Source organism: Osmerus eperlanus, chromosome 12 (genome assembly GCF_963692335.1).
Source record: "Osmerus eperlanus chromosome 12, fOsmEpe2.1, whole genome shotgun sequence".
In the NCBI taxonomy this organism is placed as follows: Eukaryota; Metazoa; Chordata; class Actinopteri; order Osmeriformes; family Osmeridae; genus Osmerus; species Osmerus eperlanus.
In genome coordinates this window covers 14,264,245-14,286,651 of record NC_085029.1, presented here as the reverse complement: position 1 = coordinate 14,286,651, position 22,407 = coordinate 14,264,245, and the positions used below count along the sequence as shown (strand labels likewise).

At 41.3% G+C, this 22,407-nt stretch overlaps 2 protein-coding genes across 3 annotated transcripts; both read right to left on the bottom strand.

Moving 5' to 3' along the window:
* Nucleotides 1-997: 997 nt before the first annotated feature.
* On the bottom strand, nt 998-6,009 carry naglu (N-acetylglucosaminidase, alpha). The gene is made up of 6 exons (XM_062475494.1): nt 5,538-6,009; nt 4,558-4,705; nt 4,264-4,410; nt 4,052-4,137; nt 3,684-3,940; nt 998-3,328 (listed from the first exon to the last, which is right to left on the bottom strand). Exons 1-6 carry the CDS (start codon nt 5,948-5,950, stop codon nt 2,121-2,123), a joined length of 2,259 nt encoding a protein of 752 aa, XP_062331478.1. The 5' UTR covers nt 5,951-6,009; the 3' UTR covers nt 998-2,120.
* A 1,629-nt stretch (nt 6,010-7,638) lies between these two features.
* On the bottom strand, nt 7,639-22,113 carry atp6v0a1b (ATPase H+ transporting V0 subunit a1b). 2 transcript variants are annotated; one of them, XM_062474061.1, is made up of 22 exons: nt 21,961-22,113; nt 20,788-20,955; nt 20,606-20,684; nt 20,293-20,390; nt 19,940-20,068; nt 19,619-19,701; nt 18,936-19,062; nt 18,745-18,827; nt 18,358-18,451; nt 17,763-17,975; nt 16,784-16,934; nt 16,209-16,348; nt 15,766-15,929; nt 15,453-15,543; nt 14,987-15,105; nt 14,668-14,884; nt 14,056-14,163; nt 13,455-13,655; nt 12,573-12,590; nt 11,215-11,332; nt 10,885-11,056; nt 7,639-8,663 (listed from the first exon to the last, which is right to left on the bottom strand). In XM_062474061.1, exons 2-22 carry the CDS (start codon nt 20,902-20,904, stop codon nt 8,570-8,572), a joined length of 2,616 nt encoding a protein of 871 aa, XP_062330045.1. In that variant the 5' UTR covers nt 20,905-20,955; nt 21,961-22,113; the 3' UTR covers nt 7,639-8,569. The 2 variants fall into 2 exon arrangements, with proteins under 2 accessions (XP_062330045.1, XP_062330046.1); XM_062474062.1 differs by having other exon boundaries at nt 13,455-13,562.
* Nucleotides 22,114-22,407: the final 294 nt, after the last annotated feature.

The window sequence follows — 22,407 nt, the reverse complement described above, 5'->3', positions numbered from 1 at the left end:
TGTTTTCCTCTCTCCTGCCTATGGCCCTTAAGGGCACGATCTGAGAACTGTAGAGGTCCTCCCTCCCACTCACCGTGACCATGCTCATCTTTCTTCATACCCATTTTCAACCTCTTGTGTCCCGCCCAACAAAAATAATACAATACAATTCGTAAAGCTGACGTTATGCTTCAGATGTCCTACGTGTAGGAATGACTTATCATTATGTTTACCAAATGATTTAGGCTATAGCGCATTCTCATTCGATTTAACCGGTACAATCAAGGCCCCATGCTGAGGCCGCCTGGTTAATTGTCTTTAAACATTATATGAACATGGACCGAGGTAGGCCTACAACTCTTTTTTAGCAGACTTTACAAAGAAATCAGTCATAAAATCTTACCCAAATCAAAGAGAAAATAGCGACCATCCTCTTCTTTAACGATAAGTTTCATCATATTTTTTTCGAGGTTTAGATTCAAGATTTGATTCCAGTAACAAAGAAAATAGAGCCGTCCAACAAATCAACGTGCACCCTGCCGGTCTGTTAAAAGTGTAGCTGCACTTCGATAAAGGCAGAGATTCAGGTATGCCGCCAGGAGTGAATGTAAGTTTCCACTTTCGTTCAACAGACTTGAACGAATCCCTGCTATCACAGTCTTTAGAAATGTAAATAAACGAGAAGGTGCGAAGAACACCCGAGGCCAGCGAATTGGCTACCTTGTTGTTCAGCTTGGAGCTCTGATGGAAGAATCCTTTGTAGCCTACTGATTACATTACTCTCATACAAGTGATTTGAGAGGTGAGAATGGCCAGGGAGAATGTGGGTTGTATTGACTGTTTACCCCACCCCTAAAGTTTAAACATATAATGTAACTCTAAGCAAATCAAATGTGAGAGGTCACATGTATTATCAAACAAGTTGATGATATTGCTTGAATTTAGAAACATATGGAAGAGTGTTACATGAAAATTAGTGCATAGACAATTAAATGAAATCAGACGTATTTGATTAATTTACCAAAATACAAAAATAGCATTTATTCAAAATAATTGTTCTGATTTGCACATCCCATTGCACACAGTACCTTTTCTAGTTGTGTTGAAGTCATTGACAGATATATTGTATTGTGTAAATATAGTGTCTACCACAAAACATACATTAGATTGTAGTTCAATATAACATTTCCCACATTTAAAACTACACATTAGAAGGTTTTAGTTACAAAAAACTGAGATGGAAAACATTTATTTACAAGTCATTTGCCGATATGCCGAAACAACAAAAAACTACAACATCAAATTGCATATTGACACCTATGTACATTTCAGGAGTTTCTTATGAACATAGTCATAGACCAATATCAAAAGGATGGCAGCGAAATAGTATAGGCTAAGTATTGACATTTGGTCCTGAAAACACAAAAACGTAAGAAACCTTTAATATAATTCACCTTTTTAATTAACCAAGTATCCCATACAGTCTGTAGAATAATTAAGAGCAGAGTCTCGATACATTCAAATGTTTCATGGGTGTAGTTTCACAATGTAGTATCAGCTTGAAAGAGTGACAGCTCAACATTAGATACCAGGGGTAATTGTGTCATGATTGAATCAAAGAATGCCAAGATGTCAATGTATGCAATAAATGTTTAGCCAAGTACCAAACATAACTACTGTAATGTAGATTTCCTCAGAGGTTCACATTTATGCACGTGTTGCTATGCTCTTGTGAGTCTGAAATAAAATGTTTGAATTAACTTAGAATGATCTTTTTTTATACCAGATATTTTCAAATGTTTGTTAATATGGTGCATTCTGTGTAGTTGGGCAAGAAACAAATCTAGAAGTGTTAAATGTAGGCTTTAAAGTAAAAAAAGAAAAGGTGATTCATTTAAAAGGTTTCCCACTCTTTTTTGCAACTGTATTTCCAAAAACTCTCCAGGACAATGTGCAACCTAACGAGTTAGTCAATATTGTGACGGCCTATTGTGATTTGTGACACTTCCTCATAGTGATGTGTACGACCTGCTTAAAAGTCAAGAGACTGTCCTTCTATGATGCATTTCCACTGCAGACCTATTGGGAGGAGGGGAGACATTCTTCTTGCTGTGACTAGATGAGATAGTCTGACTGTAAACTCACAAAAGTCTTTTCAAGGCCTGTGGGTAATATTTGAGGAATATTCTGGTAGCAATCTCATAGGTATCCCCTTGAGGTTTGGATGGGTATTTCCTGCCATTGAAAACAAAGCCTTTCTCAACCTGGAAGACAGCCTTGTTAAAAGAATCTTGTCTGAAGGGTCTTCCCCTGTCCAGGCACTCCACTAAGGTGTTGACAAACAGACTCCAGCGCTGGGAATAGTAGTCCTCCATCAGACCACCCCACTCTTTGTTAGCATAGTCCAGTATGTTGCCATCAGGACCCCAAAGGGTGATCTGGTTCCTAGCATTCATGTCATAAAGCTGTGCTTCAGCTTCATTCAGGGCCAGGGAGCGTGCTCGTTCCAGCCATGTTCCAAGCAAGAAGTTACTGTCACTTGATAGAAGGCGGTCCAGCTCTGGGAGTAGGTCGTACACCAGAACACCACCAGCTGTAAGTAGTTCCGGCAACTTCTGACCCTGATAGGCGTTTCGTATATCGATATAGAACTCTGTGGTGAGGACCTCCAAGGCCTGTCTGGTAATGTCCACCAGATCATATCGAAACGTCTCCTTGGTCATAAGGGGGGGTGCAGCCTGATACAGCAGTCTCCAGGCCTCGTAGAGGTCCGTACGGTTATACCAAACTTCTGTGTTCATGCGTAATGAAGGCCGGCGCACCAATGGACTGTGGTTATGGTTCCTGTAGTTTGGGACAGTGCAGTTGTAGATGCTTCTGAAGAGGAGCTTCCAAGCAACCGCCAGGTTCTCATGAGTGCTGCCATAGCGACGGGTTGCGTACAGTGACACCCACTTGGCCAGGTTGACGGGCTGTTTGCGCCAAGCCAGTTCGCTCATCAGCTCGTAGACTACAGGGTTCTGCTCAATGCCCTCAGGTGTCAGACCGAGACCAACCAGAGTGGAGTTGGGGAAGTTGAGGGCTTCGAACGGCCCAAAGTTTATGCGGTCCACTGTGCCAAATAGCCCGCTGTTGCCTCCAAAGTTGTTGAGCATGCACCAAATGAACGGTTGGCCGAAGAAGGACTTGGTGTAGGAAAAAATTGGCGTGGATTCCGCAAACAAGTCCAGTACTATCATCCGTCCAATTGGCACCCCATTCAGAAGGGCCTGAATCTGGGAAGGTTTCCAGAATGATGCGTCACTGAAGAATAGCCAGCCCTGCATGAGCCAAATGGCTTGGGGATCCACTGCAGACAAAAAAGGATTTGGGTGAGGGAAAAGAAAGGCATAGGTCTTGATATGGCTGGAAAATATAGACAGGGGTCGAGAGGGCTGTCTGAGTTACACCTATAAACAGGTCAACAGTGGGTTATACCGTTTCGAATATTTCAGGGTTATTATCCTCCCATTAAAATTGTTTTTCTGCACTTATACGGCTAATTGAGCATAACATATGGCGGTAACACAAAGCTGGCATGTCACCGTGCATTAGGTTAGGCCTAGGTAAAAAAAAAAAAAAAGACACATTTCCTTCACTTGGGAAACCTCCAATTGTACTCAGCTAAGTACAGTACTTTGATTCTGACGCTTCAGTGTTCTTACCTGAGGTCATAGAAGCAAATACAGAACGGCTGACGGCGGACAGATAGGTGGGGTCAGAAGAGGGTGGAGTCATCTCATTGAAGGTGTCTGTATTGTATATGTGATCTGTCCCAAACTGCTTCATGACTTGCGACAAGAACAAAGAGCCAATTTGAAGAAAAAGGGGATCACGGGGATCCAAGATGTGGGCACAAGAGTAGCTGCAGTTGAAATGACTCCAGGGCCCTAGTTTGGTCACATTTGCAGTCGGAAACAACCTAATAAACAAAAAGGTAGTGCTTATGTTATTAGGTATTATATACAATTATATCATAACACAGAGAATGAAGCATTTAATGTGTGAAATTCCACTGTTTAAATAGCTCTACCTGGTGATGCCCTGAGGCACGTTCCCTGAGAAGGCAGGTAGGACAGGAATCATACCAAAGGACCTCATTCGCTCTAGGATTTTAAACTAAAATGTACAAAAGAGATATACAACAGATATTTATACAACCCATTTGAGATATTTTACTTTGGCATGTGTGTGCTTGTCTGTGGGTGGGGCTTCTATGATGTGAACCAATCAAAATGCTCGTACTTGGAGGTAGAGCTGCTTCACGTGCCAGGACTGTGGTATGGGTCCACCCCACTGGAACAGATTCCCCATACGGTTCCAAGCGAGGAAAGCAGGACCAGAGAAGAAGTGGTCGATTTCAGTCTGGTTCAAACCCAGCGATTGGTACACCTGGTCCATAAAAAGCAATAGGATGCAACCAGATGTTTCCATTGACAAGTCTCATGTCTGGTTAATGAAAGTGTTATTAAAGAAATAATTATGTGAATGTTGGATGGTAAACCACAACATTTATGGAAGTAGTGTGGTGGGGTCTACCTCTTGCCATAAGGCCTCCTGTCCAGTAAATGCCAATGGAAGATTGATGCCATTAAGTGCCATCCAGTCGATTTCCCTTTGCCATCGTGGCCAGTCCCACCACACAGTGGAGTAGCTCACAGTACATACATTTTGGTAGTACCGGAATCTGAGAGAAAGTTCAAGAAATTACATGACATTTGCTGCACATAAAGTAGGCTAAACATTATCTTCAGGTACACTGAAAATGTCAACACTATCATGAATTAACTTACATTTCTGAGAACTAAAGCAAATTAGCAAGACTCCATGCCAAAGCCAATGCAATCAATTAACAAAGGCCAACATTTCATCTAATATGCCAATATTGATGTAATGACATATCTTTGGCTTTTTCTAAGTTTAGACTAAATCAAATGTTGCTGAAATTTCTCTAAGGCAGGATATCGTAGTTGACTGTAGAGTAATCATGGGGAAACGGTCCCATGCTTGTCATGCAGTTTACAATCTAACTACTGTGCACATGACATAGCTGGGGTGTGCTGAGGCATGGCTAATGCACTACAGATAATTGAAGCCTGCTTTCAAAAGCCGACCGCGGAGCAAGTATCCACTGCTCTTCCAATAAACAAGGAACTAAAGGAACAATGGTACAATTTCAATTCACACACACCCCCCATGCCAGAACACATGGGTCATACTCGAAAAGTTGCCATGCACGGTTGAAGCATGAACACACATTTTAGCAGTGTGCATGCACAAGGGATGTGTAAATAAATAAAAACGTAAAGTAAACACTTTATGGTGATAAAGAGCTGAACTACGGTCTTACTTTAACCTAACATTGCATTGTGATTTAGTAACCAGACACTTCATGACACATGCACAACATGAACGCCCGCAACAAGCAATGTTTGAGACATAACATTGTAGACTATTCCTTTTGCATTAATTACAATGGCACAACAACAGATGACTCACACGCTATCTCGTGCACCTACCTGTGCTGAGTGCTGATGCGCAGAACGCCGGTGAGCTGGGGCAGAGGATGTGGAATATTTAACTGGTTACCTGACCAGGATACGTGACAGTTACAAAAATATTTCAAGTAGTTGTAGATTCCAGAAGCAACAGCAACACCCGTGCTGCCTGTAGCAACGATTTTATTGTTTTTAGCAGATCTGAGCTCGCACACATCCAGACTGTCATTGGAAAGAGATCTATTGACTAATACAATGAACTCTCGAGATCTGCTTCCCATAAGACGTTTGAGAAGTTCGACTACTGCTCTTCCCTGAGTCTTGTCGTTTGCTTGAGGTTTTAAATGTGCCAAAGTATGAAACTCACAATGTACGGAAACAATTAGCATAACTGTCACAAGTAAGAAACGACTATAGCTGCTCCTTGATGACATCTTGATGTTAGTCAACGCAAACCTTTCCCCCTCCGTGAATCATGTGTTTAAAATACAAACAGAAGGAAACAGGAAGTTTTAGGTATCGAATGTTTAGGACCAATCAAAAAGCGGGTTAGTTTCGTCCCTCAAAGAATAACCAATCGCTGTGGGGCAACGAAGCACACTTCACTCAAAATGAGTCTCGTGTGTAACCTCGGTACACTGGACACATTCAAAAATGTAGCATTGTGAAATCCTAATTTTTGTTCGAGATCTGTAAATGATCAAATCAGCTAATTTACACTAAGTCATATTTAGTTTCCGGTAATGGATCATTAAATCTGACAGACGTTTACACACTAGAAAGGGGTTTGTTTGTAAGATGTTTCCAAATTGAAGCGGAGCCCAGAGAGATGGGAATGTGTTTATGGGAAGGTCTGTTCGGAGAGTGAACATTTAAAAAGGGATGGTAGCTAGGGCTTGTTATTGGACCAGAAGTTCATGATATCAGTCATGCTGACTGTTGAACTGTGTACACACACACCACTAAATGTTTGCTGTGCCACAAAAATGGGCAGACTTTTGGTCAATGTCATTTGCATGATAGTTGTGGTATGAAGATAAAAATGCATCTATGATCTATGATAAGGGGAGTCAGATGGCTGAGCGGTTAGGGAATCGGGCTAGTAATCAGAATGTTGCTGGTTCGATTCCAGGCTGTGCAAACCAAATGACGTTGTGTTGCTTGTGCTTCGGGGGAATGTCCCTGTACTTACTGTACTGCAAGTCGCTCTGGATAAGAGCGTCTACTAAATGACTAAATTTAAATGTAAAAAGCTAAATGTATCACCGATACATACGGGATCACTGAATCAAAACGATATACCCAACTATATGTGCTCAACTCTGCCCGGATTTTGTCCTCGGCTCTTGATGCAATGCACTCTGTACACTGTATTTACCACCTTGGTGCAGTTAGAGGAACAACAAGCTGTTTTACTATGAGGGGTTTGCACAGTTCAGAAAAGAACCAGCGGATAGACAATTTGACAGAGGATGTGTCGCTCTCTAGTGGAAAGGCAATACGTTTACATGGAAATACATAAAGCTGACTATAAACGACTATGAATAATCACTGCTCACTTGTGACTGTATCATCAACTTGTGATTGATATAATCCTTTGCATACTAAAGACCTTGACTTGTACCAACCTGCATAGGAATGTCATGCTTTTGGATGAGAAATGGGACCAGTTTCAATATAAAAAGTGTAGATTTTGGGTGTCCCTCTGCCCAGGAATAATAAAGTCATTTAACTTACAGGCCAACTCAACCAGGAAGTGTGGAGCGGAGGTTGCCTGGAGTTCCCATTAAGTGATGCATTGTCTTATTAGGTTGTTGTTGTTTTCGGTCGGTTCTAGGGTCATATGGATGAACCAGATTAGGAGATGGAAGGACTGGCTTGGCAGTGGAGCTTCCCTTTGTGTACTTATCGTCATGGTGTTCCTCTCAACTTACACAATAGGAGCCAGAAATATTCTAGGGGTCACCCCCAAAAGTTCAGTATATTACAAGTCAGAGATTGGAAAGAATTTAGAATGTTCAAGTTTACTTCACTTCACCACCTGCAGAATAAGGCACAGAGATTGGGGTGTTCATAAGGGTTTGCCTCAGAAATATGGAGGTTTGTGATAGTCACGCAGTATAAAACAAGGACACAGTTTTCCCCAAAGCTTCATTTATAAGTGATCTTTAAAAACACATCCGCTAACATGAAACAAAATCCACTCACAAAGTACTTGTTACGCTGCATAGCAAATTCCATTGACAACAACAGAAACTTGAATGACAAACTCCCTTTATAGGCCTGAATACACTCGCTGCATGGACAGATACACACACAGGGGTTAAACACAATATTTGACAGAAAACAACATCTATACAAATTCACACTGGATTAGTGTTGCAATGGACTGATATGTTCCATTGCTGAACAACGAATAAAACTAACTAAAACAGAAACCATGCCTGACGCTCTGGCCTTTTCTGGATAAAATGAAAACGTGATATGTCTAGAAGCATATCAAACTAGTAAAAAATCCAAAGTATGTATCTACAAACTGCTGTAGAAGACCACTTGACACACAAGCATCACCAGCTGTAAATTATAATTTAGTATGGAGTTGATAATCTGATTATACCAATATTTAAATAGAATTTCACCCTGTTGCTTTAGAAGTCATTGCATTTGTCCTAACGGCATCCATTCAAATTTCGCTCTGACTCCAAGATATTCAAGCATGATATTTAGATACTGACTATTACGTAGTGTTCCAATACTTCGACAACATACCGCACAAAAACAATACTCATAGGGTGAGACATTCCTGTTCACAGATGTACTTACTCTATACTACTTAGTGACTCATAGATAATGCAGATACCATAGTATACAGACACAAATTACCATGTATAGATGCTATGGAATCCCAGGAGTGTGTAGTCAAATACTTGCAATAACACTTCACAACATGCCCCATAGAGGGCACAACCAGGCTGTGGGTGGAGGGGTGGGTCCATGCAGAGACAGGGAGCCATTGAAGCTTGGGGATCTCTTATGGCACTGGCACTATGTTTTCATTCATCGAACCGGCCCTCGAAGATACTCTCGAACGAGAACGGGACAAACTTAAATCCCTGTCCACAGTAGAACTTATTCTGGAACTCCACCCTAGAAGTAAAGAAGAGAGGGATGAATATGGGCCCATGCTTATCATTCAACCTGGAAACAAGAAAGTGGCATTCCAGAAACAAACATTGTATTTACATCATTTGCAAAGTATAATTGTATTTAATACATCCCATATTTACAAAAAGAATACGCAAATACCCAAATTGACCATAACTTTCAGAGAAATGTGACAGTTAAATCCAGGTGGAATCCAGGTGATTTTCAAATGTAGGAATCCTTTCCCTATTAGAGCACATCATAGGCTTTTTAACAAGCAGCATGTTCTGCCGTTATGAGCCCAGATGCTTGGCAGCAGCATCCATTCCAAATAGGCCTCTGTAGAAATGTTGGCCTTTTCAACCCCCTTGAGCCAGTACACCATCCAGTACATACTCAATACCTACTGGACTTATTGTTGCTTAATTTTGGTTAGGAAATTACAAGAGATTGCCTTTTTCAGAGTTTGTAACTCTTTATGTGGTTTGCACCACATCATAATATTCAAATGATGTCATGACAATCTATGAAGGAGGATCGTGGAAGGGAAAAATGATAAAAACAGAGCCTGAAAACAACATGCGACCTTATTGCTTAATCTCACCTTAATTGTAATTAAAGAAACATCATTAGGAGCTATAGTACACTTAATTTTGACTTGGGACCACAATAATGTCTAACCCAATTAACTGTTAAAAGAATACTGATGGCACTTTACTGTAACAAAATACTTATATGTTTTGTATTCTTTCAACTTGGAATCATGGACATTTGTACCATTCTATTCATCTTAGAATGTACAAAAGGGAAACCAATCCATGGATGTACTTTTCATGTACTTTGTGCTGAACATATTTCAAAGGGGATCAGCTTGAACTGCTAACAGAATGATTTGAAACACCCTTCAAACTCCTGGTCTGTTCACTACGTGAACAGACGTAGTCTAGCAGAAGTAGGGAACATCTGAGAAACAGGCATGTATTTATCAAGAACACAGAGTGAACTCTCAGATTCTCGTTGACATTTGACAAGTAGAACAGGGAATCACGGGAAGTGCTGAGAAATGTCCCACCTCCTCTGCAAATATTTAGAAGCCAAGTTGAGAGAGGATGACATTTAACCAAGGGGAGAGGAGCTGGCGGAAAAATGGGAATCCTTTTGTTTGCAGCAGTCAAAGTGAGAAAAGACAAGAAACTGGCATATGCTGTGCATTGCCAGCCTGATTTACTCTAAGACAGTGTTTTTCCTCAGAGGGAGAAAGCAAGAGAGAGGCAGAAAGAGATTATGGTTCAAGACATTCCCGTTTAATCACAGAAACCTTGTATATGGGCCACATGGGCATAACCCATTACCTTCTTACTTCTGTCCAAACACACACAGACTCAACACACAAACTATTTTCACTTATCTCTCTTTTTCTCTCCACTGATCTCATGTCAAACCCATGAGGTAAGGCTAGTCATTAGTACTTAATAGCAAAAACCAGACAAGGGGGATTAGAAAAAAATAAACAAGTCATTCTACTTGACATGCCAGAAGACCAAATAACAAGCTTTCTTTTCAGTTGTACCAATCCAGTTTGCTGTGGTCCCCCCCCCCCCCCCATTCCGTGACCCAGCCTGATTTAAACATGTACTAGCTCCTACTGCATTATTTAAAATCCTGACTCACTGACCCTACACATGCTCCTCTCCTACCCTGTCCTGTGTAGTTTCACATCACTAGGGAATTCCCTCTATCTTAAAAAAGGGATAGCCTCTTTACTGACTTTTTGCTTACATTGTGCAGATATGTTTCTGCCTATGACCTTTTAGAGGAGGAGCACAGAGGAAAATGATAAATGGAGTATGACTTGAGGTGAGCAGACACAAATAGGACAGAGATGGACTACAGAAACTCTGAACTGAATCATCAGTCAGTTGTAACGTCCCCTCAGAGCCTTGCCCATCACATTCCATAGAGCCTAACTTAAATAACCCCTTCAGTAACCACATGGGGTTGTCTTTGAGTTCACACAAGCACTGCAAAGCAGATCATGTGGGATCAGCAGTGAAGAAGGTAGTACTAGGTACAGATGTAGTCAGAAGGTATTTGGAGGGATCCAAAACCAAATATTGTTTTGAAATAGAAAACTATTTTCCGTATGTCAAAGGTATATCAACAAGCTGCCAAGAAGTTTTTTTTTTTCCTCACAGGAGAAGTAATGTGCTTGTGTGTGACTCACCAGTGCAGGCGGAGTGCGTGCAGGAAGGCTGACAGGCCCTCCATGATGAGCAGGATGCACACGGTAAGGGTGGCGAAAGCTGAAAAGATGATTGACAGGGCAAAGAACCCACCCCCGCTCCTGGAGGACAGACCGAGGTGCATTACCATGGTCCATAGAACTTCTGACAGCTCTGTGGAGGAACAAGAGAGACAGGGAGAGAAAAAAGAGGGTTAATCGTCAATCCAAGACTGCAGTGTATACGTATATATAAATATGGTTCATATACTTGAATATACGCTGAATTGTAAATGCTATGTGCGATGAGAAGGCTAATGTGCTTCTACTCACGTGCATGAGCCAGACTGAGGGCCCAGAGGCGCAGGTAGGAGGCCGTGTTTGAGATGCAGCCCAGGCAGTACTCTATGGTGTGAATGGCCTGGTGAACTGCAACATCTCCGAAATCAAACTGTGGAGAGAAGAGAAGCATTACAGAGCAAGGCCTGGTACAGCGGGTCATCACTTTAGATGACTCTCTCATCCAGCAGAAAACAACTCATTATCACAACGTCAGAGATACAGCAAGAGTAAGCTATGTGTATTCAACATCCAATCTGTGTTGATTGACTGAACAGTAAGATAATTGTGTAAAAGTACTCTAGTAGATTTAAAGAAAGCCTAATTTATGGAGGTTGTCTAAAATAAGGGTTTCCCTACAAAGTGGTTCATCATAACATTCAACAGAAGTCAAAGTGTGTCGTTAGAGATTGATTATGTCTCATCTTAATGGATATTCCTAATAACAAACCACTCGTCTCTCTTTTGACTTTCACTCGACCTTAGCGATAATCCGTCAAAACAACAAGTGTTTTCCTTTCTATGCAAGGTCACAACACGAGGCCTTGTTCGTGCGTTAAATGGTTCTTTAATTCCACAACTCTCTACTACCCCTTGAGTACGGTAGGCTTCTGTAGCAAACGAGATAAAGAACACAGGAATCAAATGCTCTGTGTCGCGCTTGTGCAGTTTAACTTGGCAGGGGCCCTGTTTCCTCTTTCCACCGTTCTCGTTTGTCCTTCGGCCCATGTACAGTACACGGAAAAGCCGGTGCTAACACTCATTGTTTCCCTATGACAATACCTTAAACATGAAACATGAAAACAACGGTAGTGCACATGCTGTAATGGCAAATGTGAGGGGGTTGAATTGGTCTGATGATACATTGCATCCAACATTCCGACATCCATGGGCCATGTAGTATTGCATACAGCAAAGTTATAAGCCAATTTGAAACTTTCATACCAGGATGTTTGGATTTCAGTTGATGTAGTGAGTGGGCAATTCCCCCCCAAAATGGAACAACCAATTATATCAGTATAATGGCTGACAGTTTTGATTGTCTCAGATACTGTCTCATTGCACTGGATTTGAATAAGCCTAGTTCTTGACAGGATTCTGATAACAATAAATAAGGTAATTGACATGAGGGGTAACCACATGCATGTTTAGACACACACACATGCATACCCATGGCAGGACAGCTGTTGTTACTAACAAAGTAACGAGCTGTTACAAAAAGTCTACTTTAGATATACACAGATCCATTTTGAAAAGTAAACACAGAGAAGCACAGAAGAGGACCACATCACAAACGGAGAGACAGAGTGGACAGCCACAAAGCATGCTGGGATCACATTCCCCTGTCTTACCGGTTCCTCATCAGAATGCTTGAAAGTAATGAAATGTTAAATGTTAGTGGCGAGGTTTAGGACGTTATGCAGAAGTCATGTCGTGACAACCACTACATATCTCTCAAAGTCAAAAAAGTATATTATCACATCTTTGATTTAGTATCTAAACTTTCAGGGCAAATATTAAAGTTAGCACAATAACCTGTATAGCTAGGATTATTCATGTAATATTATGTGAGAGACCACAGTCCGCTGATGCAAAACATGTTTCTGAATTCCATTCCCTGCTGTAAGGACTGATGGTTCTCAGGCAACATCACCTCACTGTTTACGTTTCTGAAGTCAGGGAAATGGAAAATCTGTCTCTTATCTACTCCACTCCCCGCCTCCCCTCTACTGTGCCCACATTCTCCCCATCCCTGAGTTACACCCAGAAGAAAAAAACTTTTTATGAAACCGGTCTAACCCCCCAAAAATACGAAACTTAAGTGTCTTAACTAATAAAGCAAAACAGGTTTTTGAATGGGTCATGAACAAATCAATGTGTTTGTGATCATTATGTGTAAAGTTTTTACAGTCGAACACAGTAAAACTGAAATGTTTTAACTGCAGACTACAACTGAAGTTGTAGTCTGATGGGATGATGGGTATTCAGAATGATAGAGTAAGATGTTAAGGGTGAGTGTGAAAGATATCGTCAAGATCATTTTTGTTTTGAGAGTTGCATGGGGTATTTTCTGAATGAGAAAAAAACAACAACAAAAATCTAAATCTGAATCGAAACAGGAGAACTTAGAGCAGGAAGGACGATCTTTTTAAATTGAAACAACATACTTCAGAGGCAAAACTGCACAAAAAACACAAACAATTGGATGATCCCTACAACAATTCTCGGCTCACCTCATCGCCTTCCTCCGAATGCTGGGAGAGTGCATCGTTGTCAATGATACCAGCCTCGTCCTCCGTGGGCCCGTTGCCCACCCGCACCCCTCCAAATTTTTGCGTGCCCTGTTGGGTGAGTCCAGTGGATGATGAGGACACGCCTGTTTGCTCTAAAGATTGCTCTAGATTCTCAGCAGGGGTTTCTTCCCTCTTCTGTGACTAGATACAAAAGCCACAAGAGCTGTGTCTAGCTTAAAGCACGCCTTGGGGTATACAGTGTTCATGTTTATGGCACCCAATAAGTAAAGGAAGTAGGATTTGGAGGTTTAAGAGGTACTTGTTAGGTGCCTTCCACTATGCCAAGCCAAAGTTAGCCAAATAAATATTGCATGTGTTTAGAATAGTTGTTTACTTGCAAGTAGTAAAATATGATTGAAATTGGGTCAAAAAGGTTTTCCAAGGCATACTTTAAGCATAATTAGATGACAACACAACCAATCACATTACAGAATACAATGTACACTGAAATGAGTGGCAGAATAATGAAAGAAAAAAGGTTATAGGTTATACCAAGATCATAATAAGTCTTTAAAGGTCAGGTTGGATCAGACTGACATACCAGATGCGTTTTCCACAGGTGCTGGCGCCGTAGCACCAAAGTTTTCACAATCAGCATACAGGGAACACATGCAAGGGCAATCAGCACCAACAAAATCTGGATCCCCATCTACAGATTCAAACAAAAAGAGGTTAAGAGTGCATTGCAATGTGTAGCATTAACCACATATTCGTCATCCTGCCTTATGAACTCCTTTCCTTGTTTAATTTCCTTGGTGTCCACGGAGAAACAATAATCTAATTGTATTTTATATTGATGTTTTACCTTGTTTTATAATCTTAACTGTAGCACTTGAGATTTGTTTTCAAATGAAAAATGCGTTAGAAATAAAATGTATTATTATTATTATTAAACAATAGCGGACGAAAATTACACGGGGGAAAGAGAACTGAGTTGGGCACCTATAGTCTTCAACAGTTTAGAATAACTTTCCAGTAAATAAAGGTATTTAACTATATAGTCATGTGTTCCAATAAACACTACGCTGCTCACCACGACCAGATTGCCTTTCCTGGTTTTTACATTAGCGAGAGGCCAAACCTTTAGCCACTCAACACTAAAGAGCTGTGGACAGAAGGACCGAGAGGAAAGACAGAAGGGAAGGAGCCACACCTGTCCTCTATAAAGAGGTTTGTTGGTTGTATCACCGTAGTTGAAGAGGCACATGTTGATGAAAGCGATGAGCAGACTGGGAGCGTCTTTGGAGGTAAAGGCGTCATAGGCAGCCCACTTGTATAAGACCAGGAGAATGAGGTAGCCAAAGAGGCTGGCCATGAAGACAATCTCAGGGATGAAGCCAAGGAAGATGTTAAGGGGTTTCTTGAAGTACCTTGAGAAAATCAAAAGGACAAGTGACTAAACTACCGAACGAATCTCCTTTTGTCTTTGATAGCATGTAAGTATTGGAAAATCCAAAGTGTGTGGAACTTACAGGTGGTTGAACAGACTAAGAGAGACTCCGAACAGCATGTGTATTACTCCCAGGATCACTGACATCTTCATCTTGAATGAGTTCAGGAAGGTCAGCTTGTTGGTGGCAATGTTCCAAATCTGAGGAGAAAAACAGCAACTTTAAAATTCAACTACTCCAAATCATTATAATTATCCCAAAATACACCCTCGTGAAACTGTCAAGACACATATACATTTAGTCATTTAGCAGACGCTCTTATCCAGAGCGACTTACAGTAAGTACAGGGACATTCCCCCCGAAGCAAGTAGGGTGAAGTGCCTTGCCCAAGGACACAACGTCATTTGGCACGGCTGGGAATCAAACTGGCAACCTTCAGATTACTAGCCCGACTCCCTCACCGCTCAGCCATCTGACTCCCCAACACACATTTGTATATTGCTTATGCCAAGGTTGTAAGGGAGTGGTACGTTTTAGTATGACTTACTGGGTCAATACCAAGAGGATAGGGACCATTAAAGACACCTGGAACAGTTGGATTCAACTGTAACACTGCGTTGCCCTCAAGGGTTTCAAATCTAGACAGGATAAAGACAGATACAGTATACCTTATGAATCATAAGCATCACATCTGTTAAGTGAAATTAATATAACTATTAAACAGAGAGCGTTGGCATGTTGTTATTCATATTTAGAGTAGAATGCTGGGTTAGAAAGTGTGAAACAGTGCTGCTATAAAGTTGACATTGCGAAAAATGGTAAATGGCCTTTGGCTTTGACTTGAAGAATGAATGACTTACGTCCAGTTTCCTCCCTTGTTCCCGAACATGGGCCTGACACTCCAGCCAGAGCCAAACATGTTGAGGGATTTGGAAAAGCAGTCGTTGTAGATGACTCCAGTGTAGATGGAGAAGAGGCCCATCAGAAGGATGATATAGCGACCAGCAAACACCATGTTGAACATCTGCAGGAATAAGATGGCACAAATTGTAATATGTACTTCCGCCAAATTGATCAGAATAATCATTAAATCTGTTAAAATAATTCAATAGCCACAATTCAACATTTGATCCATCCAAGTTCAGTAAAAAACTGAAATTCATAGGTTTTGTTGGAACAGAGGTTCTGATCTTAAATTTAAAATTATTTTATATTAAATAAAACAGCAGAATCCAATTCCATCTGTTCCAAGTCAACAATTCTGAATGCACTGGATAAGGGTGCTATGGGGGTGGTAGGTTACCTCGTTGTCAATTTTCTGAGAGAGGATACGGCTCTCTCTGATGACCAAGTAAAGGGCAGCACAAGTCATCAGGGCTCCGTGGCCCATGTCACCAAACATGACCGCAAACAAGAAAGGGAAGGTGATGATGGTGTACGGGGCTGGAGGAAAGAAACCATGGTTACGTGTTGTGGCAAACCACAGAGGCCCAAGGCTGAGACGCACACGATTCAGGAGACTCGACACCAAAGGAGGGTGACAAGCACTGACATGCTTTTCATCAACAAGAAAGAAACACTTTTCAAACTAAAGTAAAGGATCTAGCTGGGAGCCTTACTCCACCCACGCCCAGTCAATAGGCTACTCAGATGACGCAACCTAGTCCGGCTCTACCTCTGTAACAAGGCCTCGCTCCTCTGTCACGAGGCCTCGCTCCTCTGTAACGAGGCCTCGCTCCTCTGTCACGAGGCCTCGCTCCTCTGTCACGAGGCCTCGCTCCTCTGTCACAAGGCCTCGCTCCTCTGTCACGAGGCCTCGCTCCTCTGTGAGGCTGGTCGACTGTCATTATGGTTACACTGTTTACTTTCATATATCACCTGGGTTAATCTCCCGGTAGTTTCCAATTCCGTAGGCATCTACGATGTTCTGAAAGCCTGAGGTGAACTTGTTGGTCTTGTTGAAGGTGGGCGGGGTCTGCTTGGTCTGCATCCTGTTGAGGATGGAGGGCACTGTAGAACCACTCCTCTCCTGTGAAACAGACCCAACCCTTAACGTGAGTAAAACTGCTTTGTGTTATCCTCAATGTATTTCTATTGATGTGCATCCACTTGTATGGTGATGACTGACAAACAAGTAATCCTTCACTTCACTCACACATCGATAAAAATATAACCCTATAGAGCCCGTATTGAAATGTCATTTATAGACTATCATGTTTCTTATTGTGTAGTAAAGGAAAGTCCAAAGGGATGATGGGCAAAATTGGTTGGTGAAAACTTTCCTGAAAGTCTGAGTTGTGAAAATAACAGAAATAGATTCAGGGCCAGCTTTTCAAACTAACACTGAACATATCCTTGTTTTTGGCTATGTACTAGCATTACTTCAGTGTTTACCTATTCCTATTATTTCTGCAAGCCTTAAGCTAGCGTCAGACGCTTGTACATAAAATGGCGTAAATCAACATCCCTGCGTCATAGCTTGGATTGCAGCAGATTGCCAGATTGGTATAACTGTTTAGGCATGGGAACATTATGTGAAGGAGTGCTGAGTGTGCCTGATAGGCTGTTGGCCAGTTTCAGTCATTCTTTTAAATTGGCAGGGGATGAAGAGATTCATGGGAACTGACATGGGACAGAAGTTGAGATTAGATTTATCTTGAGCTGGGATACCTGGGTATACTGTATGTCCAAAAAGCATCAAGAGAATGTAATATTCATTAAGAAGAATATAATGCTACTGCCATAACAAAGTTATTTTATTTAGTTATGGGCCAATCGCTTCACCAAAATAACACAAACAATAACAGGAAGTGCTGTCTGAGGTTATTCTTTCCTTCCTGTGTTCAGGAAGACTTACCGTGCCTCTGCGTAGAGCAAACTGAATGGAATCCAGGTCGGAGACAGGGCACCACACCTCAGCAATCAGACACTTCTGGGTGACGTCAATGTTGCAGAGGTTAAGGGTGTGGTAGATGGCCTTCATCTTCCTGACCTTGATGAACCACACCCTCATGGTTTTGGAGGCTGCCTGCAGGACCCTCTGCCTGTGGTCCTCTGTTTGGTTCAGCACCTGCAGAGAGGGTGAGGCAGCATGATGGCTCAGTGGGCTGGAGAAGGGTTGTAAAGTGATGTATGCTGTGAACATGCATTTTGTAACTGTCTATCATCAACAAAAATCAATTTTATATGTTTTTGTTCATAAGCATTAAATACTGTTTGTATCAACGGTATTTCCAACCACACAAAGCACCCCCTTTTAAAATAATGATGTGTGAAGGCAGAGAACTGTATTAAGCAAGGCAGTATGACGGGAACAATCGGCTCAGTTCCAAGAGCACCACCTCCCTAACTGGCAACAACAATACATACTTCAGATTAGTAAAAAATGATGGTCCCTCTTTCATCAATGAAGATAGGTTAGGGTGAATGCAATGAAGAGGTACAGTACACACCATTTGGAGATCATCGATACGAGTGTTTACACCAGCTAACATCTCCTTTCTCTCCTGGGGCGTCTCAGGGCAGGGGTAGAGAGAGGCACGGAACCTGGAGCAAACAAATGACTTATCGTCCATGTACTGCATTCTCATTGGCCTTGATTGTTAATATGGACTCAAAAATATAATTATAAAAGACATATTCCACACCCTTTCTAATTAATAAAATAACAAATAGTCCCAACAAAAATATAATCTATCCAAACCATTACTAATTTAGTAATCAAGCTTGCCCTTTTTCTCACAAAACAACTCCCTGTAACGGTATCAATTGCACACAATCATATTCAGTAGTGTATGATCAATTTAATATAAAAGTAAAGGAGGTACAAGGTCAAATACCCTTCACAGATCTTCTTGACCCTGTTCTTCAACTGGTCACCTTGGAAGAAGATGATGAAGACAGACTTGTGCACCTGATCACCCTGTGAGACATGAAAGTTAAATGAGAAACTGCAATATGGACAACACAGGGACACTTGAACCTGATTGCCATTAGACTAAAATAACGTATCATCTGGACTTTCACAGACCGTAGCGGGATCCTCGAGGGGGTCTTCAATTTCTGCCTGACGTAAAAAGACATTTCCCCGACACACCCTCCACAGCATCCTCTCAAAGGTGGGGATCCTCTCACGGCTGATCACCCCGGCAACAAACCTGAAAAGCCAAGACCACTTATCAATGTTCCTGTCCATAATCAGCACATTTTGTCTGTTGAATTTCCCCACATTTTATTTCGGGCACAATCGACAATGTATGTAGTCTGTCTCTGTGTGTGTGTTTGTATGTGTCCCAGTTCGATGAACAGTTATTCAAAAAAGACAATACAGATGCCATCATGCCAATCATTGACAATTTCCAGGCATGAAGTTAAGAAGGAAAGATTCCTATTGAGTGGTCTATTTTTTCAATGCTGTTATATTACATCCTCTACAGCTTGCGATCTAACATGCCGGGTCATGGAAGCCAATGTGTGTTCCCACGAACACCATTGTAAGCGATCAATACAGTTCTCTGTCAGACACTATGAACTCAATCAAAATTCCATTGTAGATCAATGAGGTGAAAAGGGCATTGACGACACAAGTTCAGTATGTACCTAGTTCTATAGCGTGTTGTTAGGGAACCATTTCTCCTCAGGAATTAATTGAGTTCCTACCTATCTACAGTATGTTCGTATGTGGTGAACAGTGCATGGCGTCGAGTGACTCACCCCAGTCTGAGAGGAGCCCCCCGCCCCCCCTCACTGCCCTCCATCAGGGAGGACGACTCCTCCAACAGATTGGGATCCTCCATCTGTTAAGATTGATTATCGTTTCAGTTTGATGAGTATACATGGTGAAACTCAAAACCGTAATGGTAACGAAAATAACTGTGGGATCGGAGGGGCAGATAATGGTTAATGGGATGGGGAAAGATTGATCTAAACAGGGAGGCAGGGATGACAGTTAGAGATGGAGGAATAATTACAGGAAGAGTGAAATAAGAGATTTTGGGGCAGGTGTGGTGTTTGGGAACAGAGGTGGTGTTTTACCTCATCAAAGAACTGCTGGGTTCGCCGCAGGATGTGTTTTAGCTCCGTCAGCTCCAGGAAGTTCTTCTTTAGAGCTTCCTGGTTGGTGTTGATCTCCTTCAGCTCGTTCTCCAGCTTCTCAAACGTGGCCTGTCAAACAAAAGGGAATGTCCACTGATAACTCTGTATTGGTAAGAGGAAGACTCCTATCATTTACCCTTACCTTCACCCTTTAATGTGCATGCACTGGTTTAGCAAGGGTGAGAAATCCCTGTGTGACTGCTACGTAAATATAGACATTTAAACTATTTTGTGAACTGTAACTTATGGCCAAGCACAGACTAAAGTCCCAACTCTGAGTATGTTGCTGGTACCTCCAAGTCAATCATGTCCCGCGGGAAAGGGACCTCAGGGTTTTCTCCAGTGTCCACAGTTGGAATGCTGGCCTTTTTGATCTCCTTCTCAACAAACCCTGCAGACATAACATCATTAAGTAGTGACAGTTGTGTTTGGAAAAACCCATGCTGCTGAAGCCGTGTGCTGTCTTTTGTTGTGTAATTGTATCTTTATATTCATATACGTATATTTTAGCTGTATAATACATTGTGATATGTGTAACAAGTAGGACAGTATGTACTACGCAATGCTGAATCTATATCTTATCATAAGTGAACTTTAATTACTTACTCAGCTTCCTGTCCATCTCTTCACACCTCCGAACTTCATTCACAAACTTCCGTTGAAACACATTTACATCTGGATTGAGCTGAATAATAATTAAAAAAATAAGCATTATCACAAATATACTGTATCAGAGTAAGGATGGAGGAATTTTAACAGATTAGCATTTCCATCTATGCTGTACTTACATCCCTGAACTGAACCATTCCCAGTTCCCCCAGCTCACTGACACAGCAATATGCTGCCTCAGACTGGAGGAAGAGCTGGGCCAGGGTCATCTCCTCACTCCTGAACAGTTCCCCCATTGTGACCTCACACTATTAGATCCAGTGAATGGTTAAAACTCTCACCAACACCTATTAGGAAACAAAATAGTTACATTATCATCAACAAATCATAATTTTTAAAAAAATATTATGTACCAGTACAGTTGGCTTAGTTTAAACTGATAATGTCATTCGAGAGGAGTATGTGTGGCTGTATGATGGTCTAAACAAGGAAATAAGAGAAAACAGCAAGGCTCATTACAGCAATCATGTTTAAATAGTTTAACAAAAAATGTGGTGCCAAACGTTGTCTACACTACAGCCTATTAATATGAAACATAGACTATGACCTATACGGTATTAGGAATTAAGTAGGCCTATAGGATAAATAAAACCATTCCTATATTCACATAATATTGGCATATTCAGTTTGATAGTCCCCAATGACTGTAATACGTTATTTGGGACTGTAACCAATAACACGCGCTGTTTCGCAGAATCGTTCAGGCTAACGTGCATGGCCTGTTGCTGCAATGTCCTTCGTTTCTCAAGGACGCCATGACGATGCTGGTGTAGCTGTACCATCTGGAATGGCTGAGTGGGCGGTGCAGAGCATCTCTCAGCGCTCTCTAATACAGAGCCTGCCTGCTAATAATACATACTGTAGACCCATATTTCCAGTCCTCACGAGCCTATATTTATTTTGTACTACATCAATATTTAAATGTGAGTGAACATTGAGTAGGCTAAATGTAAAATGATCGTGAATATGACTGCGGGAGAATAAAATGCTTTTGAAATATCATGATAAATGACATTTCTTCGGTCGTATGCAACTGTAGGTGTTAACAGATAGGCTATGCATAATTGCACTGATATATATTGTAGTATGTTTTTATTTCCAATGAAAAGAAATAGCCTATAGAAAAGACAGCTAAACCTTATTGTCGTATATTCGGCAATTGGAGGAATATTCGCAAGATATAGACCTAGGTAGCCTAACACATTTGATTAAAAAAATGCAGATAATGATTTGACACAATGTTAGATTCTAAATTAAATTAGACATTTTCAATTGAGTGTTTTGTGTCTTACCGTTGGAAGGCCTTCTATATCTCCCCACGTCGGTCGAAGCCTTCCTCTCGTTCTTCCCACGAATGAATGTGATGTCACGCAAATCTGTAGTGTTCGTGGGGAGGAGGAGGATGCTGCGTGATGGGGAGTAGTGAGTACCAGCTTAACCATGGCTCTCTGCTTATCACAGAGCAAAGCGTACGTAGCCTATATCTGTAAATGTTTTTAGGAATAACTGAAAAAACATAACCTACAGCATAAAAGTCTCACGTTACTCGTCTTATGTCAGATTTATTGAATGCTGATAGTATATGTTGGGATGTTATTATTGCAATAAATATAATCAAAATTCATTTTCTAATGGTCAAAACATTGCAAATCCTAGTCTTTCAGAAAGTCGCTTTTGACCTGTCTTACTTGCAGTGGGTCTTCAAAAGCAAAATACCGTACAGGCCTATTAATGAAAAT

What these genes read in the sequence shown, in the direction of transcription:
- naglu (XM_062475494.1), bottom strand. Translation starts at nt 5,950, where the DNA reads ATGTCATCAAGGAGCAGCTATAGTCGTTTCTTACTTGTGACAGTTATG. An exon ending in AGGAGGCCTTATGGCAAGAG is followed by an intron (nt 4,411 to 4,557) that starts GTAGACCCCACC and finishes TTTATGGACCAG; the next exon opens with GTGTACCAATCGCTGGGTTT. An exon ending in ATTTGCTTCTATGACCTCAG is followed by an intron (nt 3,329 to 3,683) that starts GTAAGAACACTG and finishes TTTTGTCTGCAG; the next exon opens with TGGATCCCCAAGCCATTTGG.
- atp6v0a1b (XM_062474061.1), bottom strand. Translation starts at nt 20,904, where the DNA reads ATGGGGGAACTGTTCAGGAGTGAGGAGATGACCCTGGCCCAGCTCTTC. An exon ending in CCCAGCAGTTCTTTGATGAG is followed by an intron (nt 19,702 to 19,939) that starts GTAAAACACCAC and finishes CAATCTTAACAG; the next exon opens with ATGGAGGATCCCAATCTGTT. An exon ending in AACAAGGGAGGAAACTGGAC is followed by an intron (nt 15,544 to 15,765) that starts GTAAGTCATTCA and finishes TATCCTGTCTAG; the next exon opens with ATTTGAAACCCTTGAGGGCA.